Raw genomic sequence first — 12,858 nt, 5'->3', positions numbered from 1 at the left:
AATGTCTGTAAGGACAGATCTTAGAAAGTACAGAGGTGATTTCATATCATGATTAATCTTAGTTATCTGTCATTTGCTGCTAAAACTGTTGTTCCAATTTCTACCCAATAGGAATTGTCTTGTGCTGGAACTAGCCATCTCCCAACTCTGCAATGTGATCTGTGGACAAAATCAACCCTCTGATCAAAAGCAAAATTAAACTTTGTAGAGTTTTTGTTTGTTTGTTTGTTTGTTTGTTTGTTTTCTCTTGAATGAGTAGGGGATTAATATTCTATCACAAGAGGTACAACTCAGAACAGGTATTAGGTGTGGGGATTTGGATTTTGAAAAATTACCTGTTTCTGTAGCAGCCTGCAGTTAGACTGCAATATGACGTTTCAACCTGAATGAGACTCTACCAAAGCAAAACCGACTACTTACTAAGCCATTAGCCAAAACAGAAGTCATTTAGCACTCATGTTAGCATCAAGTGTTTTAAAATCATCAGGATCAACCTGCCTGTTCACAACAATCTCTACCTCACTGGTGGTGGAGACCTTTTTCTTGTTGACACTACCTTTTAACAGATCTTTACATATCAGTGAAATTCCATAATGAGGGACATATAAGGACACAGCACAAATATTCAAACAGGGCAAGAAAAACTGTCAGTGAGAAATAAACAGTGGAATTCACAAATAAAGATTATGAATATTTCTCGTGTTTCTAAATGGTGTCACAACATATTTTAACACCATCTTCTAGGAAATACAGCCTGTCAGACAACTCCATTTTTAATTTTCTTTTACCTATGTAAGGGATTTAATTTACAAAGGAAGCTTGCTAAACTTAATAGCTACTTCTACTTATTCTTGATTGCACACCCTACACCATTACAAGCTAAAAATGACATTATGTATTATCAATAAGGCATGTATTGCATGACTAATACTGTCAGTAATTGCAAAACATGAAAAAACAGGTGTCAGTAAGGAATCACCAATGGCTGAAACAATCCAGTGGGACTTTGAAAGTCTGGGGTCTCATCACAATCCTTTTTGATAATTTAAAAATAAATAAAAAAATAAAATTGGCAGGTGGTATATACTGTTGAGGTGAATAATAATGAGGAGAAGGACAAGGCAGCATGTGGAATGATATGGATCACATGGTTGGATGCTTTCAGGAAAAGGATCTGTGTTTTCATAGAATCAAATGTAAGGTCATTCATCTAAAAATAAGAACCTAGACCATACCTTAATGAGGATAAAGGGGCCTTGGAAAGCATCTGAAAAAGAGGTGGGTTTTGCTGTGGATATGGAAGGCTCAAATTCCAGGATCATTCTGTAGCCTAACAAAGCAGTAATTTTTAATTTTTTTTTCTTAAGTGTAACAAGGTAACTGAGGGTAGAAAGGCAGCAGTGGGACTGATATTGAAACACAACATTAGGTTTTGACTTGCACATATTAATATTTAATGTTGAGAAACTAGAAGGGAACTTTTCCAGTTAGAAAGGATCCATAAAAGTAATTGAGAGAGCTGAGCAGTTTTGGTGGTTTTGGTTTGGTTTTTGTTTTGCTTTTTTTTTTTTTTTTAAAGGGAGAGTAAGAATTGACCATATCATGTTCCATAGGTACTTTCATAAGGGAAAAGATAAATATGGATACGGATGCTTCAATTAAGTAAACAAAAGTTAAATAGACAGGAAAAATTAATAACAACTCTGAAACCAAAAAAAGAAAAGCTACAGGAATAATTAACCTTGAATCCTGAGAGACTTAAATTCTCCCTGATGTTTTCAAATCAAGGCTGCACACCTGCTTGTACAACTTTTTTGCTTCAGCTAAAAGCAAGACATTACATTTTTTGTAATTAAATGTGTAGGAAAAATAGAATAAAACTCCATGTCTATGATACACACGGTAGATTAGATGATGGTGTATCATAGATGACCTAACCGTGTGCCTTAAGTTTTAAATTCTATTAATCTCTGCCCATGGATGAGAGAAGAGTAAAATTCAAGGAAACTGATTCTTTAGCCAATTCTTTAAACCCAGTCTGTCTAGTCCTTGGTTAAACTAAACAGACAGTAATTAGTTAGGCAGGCAGATTAGAAAGAGGCAAAATCTTTAGTGAATCACATGCTAGAAACAAAATTCTTACTATAAGGTTAAAGCCTGATTAAAGCCTGATTAAGATGATCTACAAAGTATTATGATTGTGCTATACAAATTATACATGGGATTATTTGATTTCAGACTTTTGAATTGAAAATTCATAGCAGAGAAAGTTCATAAATACTTATGCTTACAAATTTTACTTCATATTTCCATGTCGACAGTGAAGTATTTACTTTCCATATCGTGAAAAGGTAAAAGGTATGACACACAGCAAAACTGATGCTCTGTTCATGACTCGTTATGAAACTCTATAAATACTGAAAACATAGAAATTTATCTAAATTTTCAAATTGAATATGCTTTTTCTCAACTGTGAACCTTATCCTTAAGATCTGAATGCTCTTTGAAACATAGAGGAGAGACTTGCATTATTTGGAAAAGACTGTAATTTTTTAAGCACAAAATTATTTGTTTCCCATGAAATAGTATACCGCTAGCTAGGTTCAAAACCTCTCAGGAATTTAGTCAGTACTGCTCCAAATCTTAGGAGACTGGGAAAGGTAATCTCATTAAAAATGACAAACTGCATGCAGAATAGATTGTTTCATTCATTTCAATTTGATTTCTGACAGCCACAATGAAAAGTCTGCAGATGTTATGAAACTAGACCACAAATAACACATTTCCTTTTTTTGTCCACCTTATCAAAAATTTTGTCAGTGGTTTTTTGCTTGCCTGTGATTGATAGTCTCTCTGTACCTCCCTAAAGAAAATGCAACTACAAACAAAAACTTCGTTTACAGAAAAATACAGTGGTTCAGTTAAAGTATGTTCATCTTTTCCAAAAGCAAATATCTTATCACAACAGTATCACTTGGTCCTTGATCTAGAGTACACCAAACACTGTGGGAATTGTGCTCCAAATTAATTCTGTCTTCACGGGGGTGTGGAACTTAAAAGAACTGATCTTTATGAAACCCAATTAATAATAAACGTTGGTAAATTGTTCCTTGCTTCAACTTCCCTTAACCCCATTAAATAAGTATTCTTCCTACAGTTTGCCAGCATGTTCTGTAGAGCAGCGACACCATCCTCTATTTAGTGTCAAAGGTAGTGCGGTACCTTTGAGACTTTGAAGTAGAGTGAGTAAGGATCTGGGACTTCTGCAACACAGAATAGGTCATGACACAGAGATCCCTGAGCAGAGAGAGATCTGAACTGGAAAAACCATACGGAATAACTTATAAAGGCATAGAATTAATTTCAGTTAAGGATATTTTCCCAATACTGTCCCATACTAATTGAGTTATGCTGCTCAGATACGACGTTTCTCTCTGCAAACTACTCCAATGAAAGTCACACTTCCCTGCCTTTCCACTTCCACACTTAATAGGGGGAAGACCTCATCTGACTTAGAAGATTGACCATAACATATGCCATGTGTCTTAGATGTCTGCAAGTATAGCACTGAAGTTGTAGATGTGTAGCCAAGAGTATAGGGAGAAGAATGGGTATTCAGTTTCTTTAGACTGCCAACCAGCACCCTGAGCCTGTGGCTTTGGAGCTAACCAACAGAAAACAATGTTGACATGAGTACAAACAAAATCCTGCACCATTATACTTTGTGTCTGCTTTCAGTTAGCACCAGCCCTTGGATGTACTCAGGAAATTAATTGGGGTCCAACTCCCTTCACAGCCTGCCGCTGTGTTTCAAAGGACACTATTTCATAGAACAGAATTTAAGAATCATTGAGCCAGAAAGAAGTTACTGAAAAAGCATAACTGCTTGGCCTAACATCGAGGTCACTGGCTAGAGAAAGGTATATCCTAGTGTCCTAGTTTACAGTGTAAGATGTGCCCAAAAAGTATTCTATTACCACCTTCAGGAGCTGTTGAGACCAGGTGGGGCGGTGCTCCCTGCCTCCCCCCTCTGGACTATCTTCTGTTAATGGGCAGAACAATGCCTTATCGCATGACCCATCGATAACTCGCTCCTGGACTATCTCCTGTTAATGGCCCATCAAGGAACTGCCTCACGACTCCCCATCCCATTGTGAGATGCTCCGCCCGGGGCGAAGGAGCCAAGCAGTCCATGCTAAATATAAACTGAGATCTCGAACACCCTAGCAGCCTTCTTCCACTGGATTCCCAGGAGTTTTTTCACCGCTGGAGTTTCAGAGGACAAGAGCTACCTACCTACCACTGGACCTTCGGAGGAAGACCAGACCCTTTTACAAGATCACTACTTCAACAGAACAATATTCATCACTTCAGGAGGACTGCAGCCATCATCTTATCGGACTGCTACTGCCACCCTAACAGGGTGTTTCTGACTCTGTCAGTGTAAACCAGTAGGGTTTTTTTTTTCTGCCTTGTGTTATATATATATATATATATATATATATATATATATTAGTAAAGAACTGTTATTCCTATTCCCCATATCTTTGCCTGAAGGCCCGTTAATTTCAAAATTATAATAATCTGGAGGGAAGGGGGTTGCATTTTCCGTTTCAAGGGAGGCTCCTGCCTTCCTGAGCAGACACCTGTCTTTCAAACCAAGACACCTAGGTAACCCCAGCTTCAGATACTGTTTCTTCTGTATTTTGCATTAGTCAGCCACTAGACAGGGCCTACACAATCTCGTGTCTAAGGTCCTCTTGTTTGAAAACATTTCTTCTCAGTCTTTAGATATACCGTCTGTTTCTAGCCAGAAACTGAGAAATTCATAGTTGCAAGATCATCTAGCAGTTAGATTTTGCAATGGTTACACATCTCCAAGGATCATAAATGCTCCACTTGGACTGAAGAAAAGACTTCAAGCTGTCTACACAGGTATATGAAGTATCCATGTGTAGTAAATATACACGTAAGGGTATTAATCTAATACCTAGATATAGGTTAGAATAAATCTCATTTTAGAAGCTATTCCTAGCTCTTTTTTTCCTTGCATGTCATTTCAGTAGCTAAATAACTAAATTCTAATCCAGCAACGTAGCTGAATTATCCATTACACAAGAAAGTCATGGGAAGTGCTTCTACCTGATAAAACAAAGGCAGCAAACCTAGATCAAAATATTAGAGTTTAGTACTGTGATCACAGTCTTTGTAAGGTATATCTCCTTACTAATCCCTAAAATGTTCTGTTTTCTTTTCCACAAATTTTAAAGTTTCATGTAGTATTCTTACCTTTATTTTGGCTCTAGAATTGAATATAGTGCATGTTAATTTTTTCTTGGATTATTGATAGCAAAAATAGATAATACAACCTAAATAATAAGATACCCTTAATTAATAAGCAGATGATAAATGGAACTATAGCTTAACCGGCAAAATATGCTTCTGCCTATGCCACATGTAGGAAACATCAGAGTTGATTAAAAAGTCAAAAAGAGAAGATAGGCTTATTATGCCTTCTTCTGTTAGTTCTAAGTCCTCCAAATGACACGTAGTAATACCACTGATAAAATGCAAAATCAAAAGTCATAAAGGTAAAATTTAAAGGCCAGGTCTCCACAAAGTATTTTGATCAGAGTTTGAGAAATGAATGCTGACAGAAAAGATGCAATTTACATTAGTTGTAGCTGTGCAAACAAGCGCCACCAAGTATCAACTGGCATAAAGAACAACAGTATTATCATTTAATACAGAAATAAAACCAGAAGTGGGTTTTTTTTTTTGCTGAATTTTTTGTGGCTTTTTGTTTGGTTTTGTTTTTTTTTTTTCTTTCAGATCTCAGTGGCGCAACATAGGGAACACACTTTAGGAATCTTAATCTTTGAAGGAAAAGATGGATTCATAATTCAGGCCAAGTTGCTGCATAAAAAGACACGCATCTGTTCTCAATTCACAAACAAGCAACTGCTTGTTAGCAAATATAGTAACCGACAGTGACTGAAGCAAGTTTGAGGGAAAAAAAAAAAAACTTAAAAGAAAAAACAACAGGAAGAAACTAAATAAAATTGTTATCTTACCTATACATTTAGAAGTAATTAATGCTGTATGAAACAAACCAATTAAAAGCATAATTCCTTCAGATTACATTTTTTAAAGATAATATACAGTAACCAAGCCATTTACAGATACAGCTTTATTTATCTAAAGAGAGTCTATTCTTCCAATGTATGACATATTCCTGAGATTTACAGCTAAGTACACATACCTACACATAGCCATAAAGACAATATTACCTAATTTCCTATTTAAAATTTGTTTCTTTTTTAGTACATTTCACATTAGGACATTTGAATTGAGGTTTTATGTAAAGATGATATATATACATACATACACCCCCACCCCAACCTTGTGTACTTATCTACAAACACACAAGGATATGTAACACTGTGCAAAAGTTCATTACACTTTATGAGAGATCTGTATTTCTGATGTCACCTGTAATTGAAGCATATTAAACTGACACGTGAAAATGGCATATTTAATCTTAAAGTAGTTCCCATATCTTCCACTTATCATTCCTTGAACCAATGATGAACTTAGTACAGTTTCCTGAGAGCGAGTGGTTTATTTGGCTGTTTCTTAATTGTTTTTTCTTGGGCTCACTAACTGAAACTAAATGACACTGAGAAAACATTAAAATAAAACACAGAGGTAAGGATGCTTTTGTATATAACATATTTTAATATGTCCTATTGTAATAAAGAGTTGCTAACCAACCTTTAGAAATAGGAAGGAAGGCTGACTTGTACTAACACTTCTGCATATATCCATTGCTGACTAGCTAACACTTTAAAGACAAGAATGAAGCAGAATCCGTCAAGTGAAGGACATCAGGTAGAATCCTCCAATCAGACTGTGGGGCTCAAGGAACACAAAGGACTGAGGAGGAGAGATAGGGAGGGAAGCTAGCAGGTGGTGGTTCTGTGAATTGGAAAAGACCAAGATGGTACAGGGCATGCGCCAAAGGCCAGGTTCAAAAGTTCAACCATGAGGAAGACACGGACCTTCATCCCCAATGACAACCAAGGACTCCCAACGAGGGTGCAACTTGTGTGGACTGAGGCAGGACTATGGGAGGAACTTATGTTAATGAATTCCTGGAAATAATTAGAATAACCCAACCTTTTCTCGGAAATGTAATGAATAAACTTGAAAGCTGTAAATATGAGGCAAGAATCCTAATGCTTGGGCACGCACGTATGGAAGGAGCTATCCCCCTTGCTGCCCAGCGCCGCAATAAAGAATACCTGCTTAACAACACTTAGTTGTTATTGAGTTTTCTCCAATTCACTATATTGGACTAGTAAATAACAGAAATATATGCAGGTATTTGAATTTAAAGATATTAGTTCATAAATGGGGATGCTAAATTATTTCTTTGACTCCAGAAAATTGATCATTAAAAAGCAGGAAAGGAAGAGTTATATATTCAACTTGCTTTCAGACTGTGTCACTTCCCTTTTCTATAAAATTCTGCTTCCTTAGCTCAATAGTTTAAGAAATTAATAGAAAGAAAGCAGCTCAAAGTCTAATCTAGTATAGATTATTTCACTTTCACACACAGAAGGAACTTGAATTTCACTCTTGAGCAAGATGAACTATTCTTATGTGTCTTTCACTGATGGTAACCAGACAAGGCTCAATGTTTCTAAAATTGCAATTCCACCATACAGGAATAACTGCGTTCATCACTCGAAAAAAACATGTTTTATTCCCACGTCGCCCCATAACACTTCTGATATTTTTTTCTCTTCTATACAGCAATAACAATATAGAATAATCAAGCAGTCTACAGTGATAGAAGCTATGACATTCCATCTATAACTTTGTATTAAATTCGAGTTTGTTTTTACATAAGATAAAAGACAATAGATAAGTGAATCTGTTAACAACTGAATATTTGTAACTAACCAGAAGAATCAATTATCTTCCTTATTTTGGATTCATTTAAATTCTTTCAAAGTGCTTTAAAAATAAACCAAAACAAATCCTTCAAGGAACCACCCCACTTTACTAGAAATGCAACACATCTACAAGGTTTGTGTTAGACCAGAAGTGATAAAGATGATGAATATTCTGCCCATTTCATAGCCCACCCTTTTGGAAGGGTAGATACACTTTCCGAGTAGTACTTACCTCTCAAAACAGAGTGGTCTAAAAGGTTAACTTCATCAGTAAATCCTTTCAAAGTTAAGCCACATCTGACTTGTCCATACAGGATTTAGAAACTAGAACATTGGATGGAGCTACATAATCCCACTACTTTTCTATCTTCATTGAAGGCTACCTTGTCTGACATTTACGCTGTGTAGTAGATTTATAATTACTTTTTAACTGTAATTCTGCAAAATACTACAAAGCCATGAAAAAAATATGCACAGATGCCCAAATTTTTCAAAAAGAAAAAAATCTGCCAATTTTTAATTTATTGCTATAATACTTGAAATATATTTTTAAAACTTTCTCACTATTCGAATTATCTTTCTTAATAAAAAGCACTATTTTTGCTTTTTCTGGCAAAGAATATTAGTTTCTCTTGCATCAAGATGCAAACGCAAGAACCTTATGACTTCTGATCCAAAATACATCAATAAAAGTTGAAGTGTTGCTGTCACCATTTCCAATCTCAATAGATTAATTTCAATTCTACATTAGGTAGGATGACTATATGGACACCTATAAGATAGTAAAATGCAATCCAAAAGCCTGATTGCACTCACTGCACAGCAAGATTGAGGAGATGTAAAATTTAAGATGCACTAAAAACTGGTGTTCAATATTCACTTGAAGATAAATTAACTTCAGGAGTCCTTGTTTTCTACAACAAAGATGTTATTTTTCATACTGCCTTAATATGATTAAATTGAAAATGCAGACAGGCACTATTATTTATCATAGGTCTGCAGATTTCAAATTTTGGCTGTATTGTGAGCACAACTGAGAAAAATTCTCCTAATCCTGAGAACATTTTCAAGAATGCAATGAAGTCTCCCTGTGGTGGATTGACCCTGGCTGGACGCCATGTCAAATGCCTACCAAAGCCGCTCTGTCACTCCCCTCCTCAGCTGGACAAGGGAGAGAAAATATAACAAAAGACTCATGGATCGAGATAAGGACAGGAGATCACGCAGCAATTACTGCCACGGGCAAAAGAGACTCGAACTGGGGAAAAATTAATTTATTACCAGAGTATGATAATGAGAAATAAAAATAGATCTTTAAAAAAAACCCACCTTCCCGCCACTCCTCCCTTCTTCTTGGGCTAAACTTTACTCCAGATTTTCTCCACCTCCTCCCTCACAGTAGCACAGGGGGATGGGGAATGGGGGTTGAGGTCAGTTCATAATACATTGGTTTTGCCACTCCTTCCTCCTCAACAGGAGGGCTCCTCACACTCTTCCCCTGCTCCAGCGTGGGCTCCTCTCTCCACAGGGCTACAGGTCCTGCCAGGAGCTGCTCCAACATGGGCTTCTCACAGAGTCACAGTCTCTTTTGAGCACATTCACCTGCTCTGGTGTGGGGTACTCCACAGGCTGCAGGTGGATATCTGCTCCACCATGGACCTCCATGGGCTGCAGGGGGACAGCCTACCTCACCATATTCTTCACCACACACTGCAGGGGAATCTCTGCTTTGGCACCTGGAGCACCTCCTCCCCCTCCTTCTTCACTGACCTTGGTGTCTGCAGAGTTGTTTCTCTAACATATTCTCTCTCTTCTCTCCTGGCTGATGTTGAGCAGAAGATTTTTTCCCATTCTTAAATATGCTATCAAAGAGGCACTACCACTGTCGCCAATTGCCTTGCCCTTAGCCAGCATTGCATCCGTCTCAAGCTGGCTGGCATTGAATCTGTCAGACATGGTGGAAGCTTCTTACAGAAGCCACCCCTGTAGCCCCCCGCTACCAAAACCTTTCCGTGCAAACCCAATATACTCCCATTCAGACCTGGGAAAGTTCTAGGACCTTTCTATCATCCTTCCACCACCACTTCCCCCTCAATAATCACATTCTCAAGAAAGTTAATGGGCCCAGCATTCTCTCAGTAGCAGAGACCTGTCTCACATTACAAATCAATATCTTCTAGATAGTGTATTCAAGATGAGGTCTTTTTGTTTCTTTTTCCTACTACAACAATTCCAATTTTTAGAAATACTGATAGCTATCATATACACTAAGGGCAGAAGAGAGCAAGAGTCTAATCTTATCTTGCAAAACAATCTTGATTTATCAAGCTTTTATATTCAACTACAACAAAAAACATTCCTTGGGCTAAACTACAGGAGGATGGAAAAAACTGTCAAGTTTTCAACAACCAAAGATAATGCTCTGAAAAACAATGCATTTCACTTGAAGATATTGCTCTGAGGTTTTTTTTTTTTTTTGTCTTCTTTTAAGCCTTCAGAGAGATGTGAGTCACATACTCTGTTTTCAGTTTTGTTTTCAGTTAGTTTTGGTTTCTTGCAAGCTAACAATCTTCCTCCATCAGATGAGGGAAAAAATTTACAAATATTGAGCTTATACAGGAGCTGGGTTCTTAACTGCAAAGCCACACACTATTCTGTGTGTTCCACAAAGGCAATTCAGTGTTTCGTTTTGTCATGTGAGAAAGAGACAAAGGTTCTCAACAGAAGCTTCTGCTATCAAGAAGGCTTCATAAGAAACACGTATAGCTTCTCTTTTTTTTCTTCTCTGTTCAAACCGACTAAAGAACAAGTTCTGAGGGCAATAGGTTAGTTCATTGCATCTCTTGTCAAAACATACAATAACAAACCACACAGCACTAACAATGAACTTATTTTACATTATTCTCTAGATTGAATAATTTGATGTTTCTGCAGTGAGTTTTAGCAAACACACAAAGCAGCACAATTGTGTTTTATGGCTGTTTGACCTGTTTCCATACTTGTGAAAAAGAATTACTTTACAGTTGCTATTATAAATTCATTTTTATAGAAAAAAGTATTTGGGAAAAGTACGTATAGAAAGTTTGAAAACACTATGATGGAAGAATTATTTTTTCTTAAACTATGTTTGACACAGAAAAACAAAGGAAAGAGGAAAAGTATACATGTAGCAACTAAATAGAGAAGAACTGTTTCTTTATACGAATTTGGAAATTCTGCAAAATATTTCCGATACTGACCTTCAGCACTAGTACTTTAGTCCTGCTTCTCTAATGAAAAGAGTATGATTCATCGACAATTAGATAATGGATTTGTAGAGGTAAAAATGTATCAACAGTTTTCAGTAGCTACATGAGGGCTATCACAAAAAAATCAAGCTATTTTCAAGTGATAAAATAAAGAAGGATTTAAAATTCAGTTTCTTTACACTGCCAACCAATGCACTAACCACTACGACATTGTTTCAAGTGTTGGTGACTATATGCACTAAATATAATTTGCATATCTATGTATCTGTGACTACTATGTATATTAGTATTCATACAGTATATTAATATAAAAATTTTATTTGTAAAATATATACAGACACCAAATGCCCTTGAAAGCCAAAGTTCTGAAAGAGTCTAAAAAACAGCAAAACCCAAATCTTATGAAGTACTGAAAACAGTATTTTTCAATTGTGTTTTTTAAATGGGTAATTCATTATTATTTGAAATTATACCTATATTTTCATGCAGACTCTGGCCCTGGAAATTGCCACTAAAGCTTTAGAAGTTGACTATATGGAAATAATAACTCCAGCCTAACACCTTAGATATGCATTTGTAAATACTTAACACTGCCATGCAACTTAAAACATAGAATAACGATCAAAAGTGGCATTTAACAAATCTTACTTTTCTTGAATTTTTAAGTGGCTGCCTAGTATTAGACTCAATTAATATAGCTCAGTCTAGGTTTCTGAAACATGGAGTTCTACATTATCCAGTAAATCATAACTCTTTAATAGAGTTAACCCTTCTAAACAGATTAAAGATAGTGCTGTCATGCCTACCAGAGCAACAATTATTGGTTTAGATCTGTAATTACTTAAAGCTTGCTGTTTAGAGACTACCATGAACTCACTTTCCAAGACTACTTCTGTGCTTCTGTAGGCCTAAACTTGCATAAAGCAATAATACTTGTTTAGTATTACAGAAACAATTTAAAATAGCATTTAAATGGTTTCTAACTTCTAAAATACATCCATACAATTGGACTTTAAGATAACACACTGTGGGTAACAAAACAACTCCTGGTTAAAGCAACCTATAATGTTCTAACCTCCTGAGGTATATCCCAAAGCATTGTATTCTAATTTCTAAATAATCACTGCAGAATTTCAGAATAATTCAACTTTTCTAAAATTCTTGAATCAAGTTTTCCACCTCAGACTCACACGTATTTTATAAAGTGAAAGCATCCTAAGGCATAATATTCCATGTGTGTAAGTCCTAACAAAGACAACTGCATGGCTACTGTGTGAATGGAAAGAGAATCTAAACCTTACCTGAGATAATTCATTAGTGTCCACAAGTCCATTGTTGTCCAAATCAAAATAATTAAACATTTGATCTACAAGAACTTTCTTTAAAGCCATTTTCTCATCAAAGGTTTTATCCTTTGATTGTGCAATGTATCTCTGATTTTGTTGATCCAGTAACATATTTTTCACTTCTGCGTATTCAGTAGGTTTGCATTTATCCCCTGAAAAGAAAATACACAACAGAAGATTATTTTGAATTTGATTTCTTACTAAGAGCTTAAAAGTAATTAAAAAAAAAAATTGAAAAAACACAGAGTATTAACTTCCTTTTCTGGTCTTCAGCTTAAGGCCAAAAGTTATTGCACTTCCAGA

The 12,858-nt window shown here is 36.1% G+C and overlaps 1 protein-coding gene across 3 annotated transcripts in view; it reads right to left on the bottom strand.

Moving 5' to 3' along the window:
* The window catches only part of FSTL5 (follistatin like 5), a 300,957-nt gene that overhangs the window by 140,589 nt on the left and 147,510 nt on the right, over positions 1-12,858 (bottom strand). For all 3 annotated transcript variants that reach the window (XM_086464080.1, XM_086464081.1, XM_086464082.1), the window contains exon 4: positions 12,511-12,707. In XM_086464080.1, coding sequence (XP_086320206.1) covers positions 12,511-12,707 — 197 coding nt within the window. The remainder of the gene's footprint in view (positions 1-12,510; positions 12,708-12,858) is intronic.

This window comes from Leptosomus discolor, chromosome 4, assembly GCF_034619465.1.
Source record: "Leptosomus discolor isolate bLepDis1 chromosome 4, bLepDis1.hap2, whole genome shotgun sequence".
In the NCBI taxonomy this organism is placed as follows: Eukaryota; Metazoa; Chordata; class Aves; order Leptosomiformes; family Leptosomidae; genus Leptosomus; species Leptosomus discolor.
Note: the sequence above shows the minus strand (reverse complement) of the source record. Positions and strands in the feature narration are given on the sequence as shown.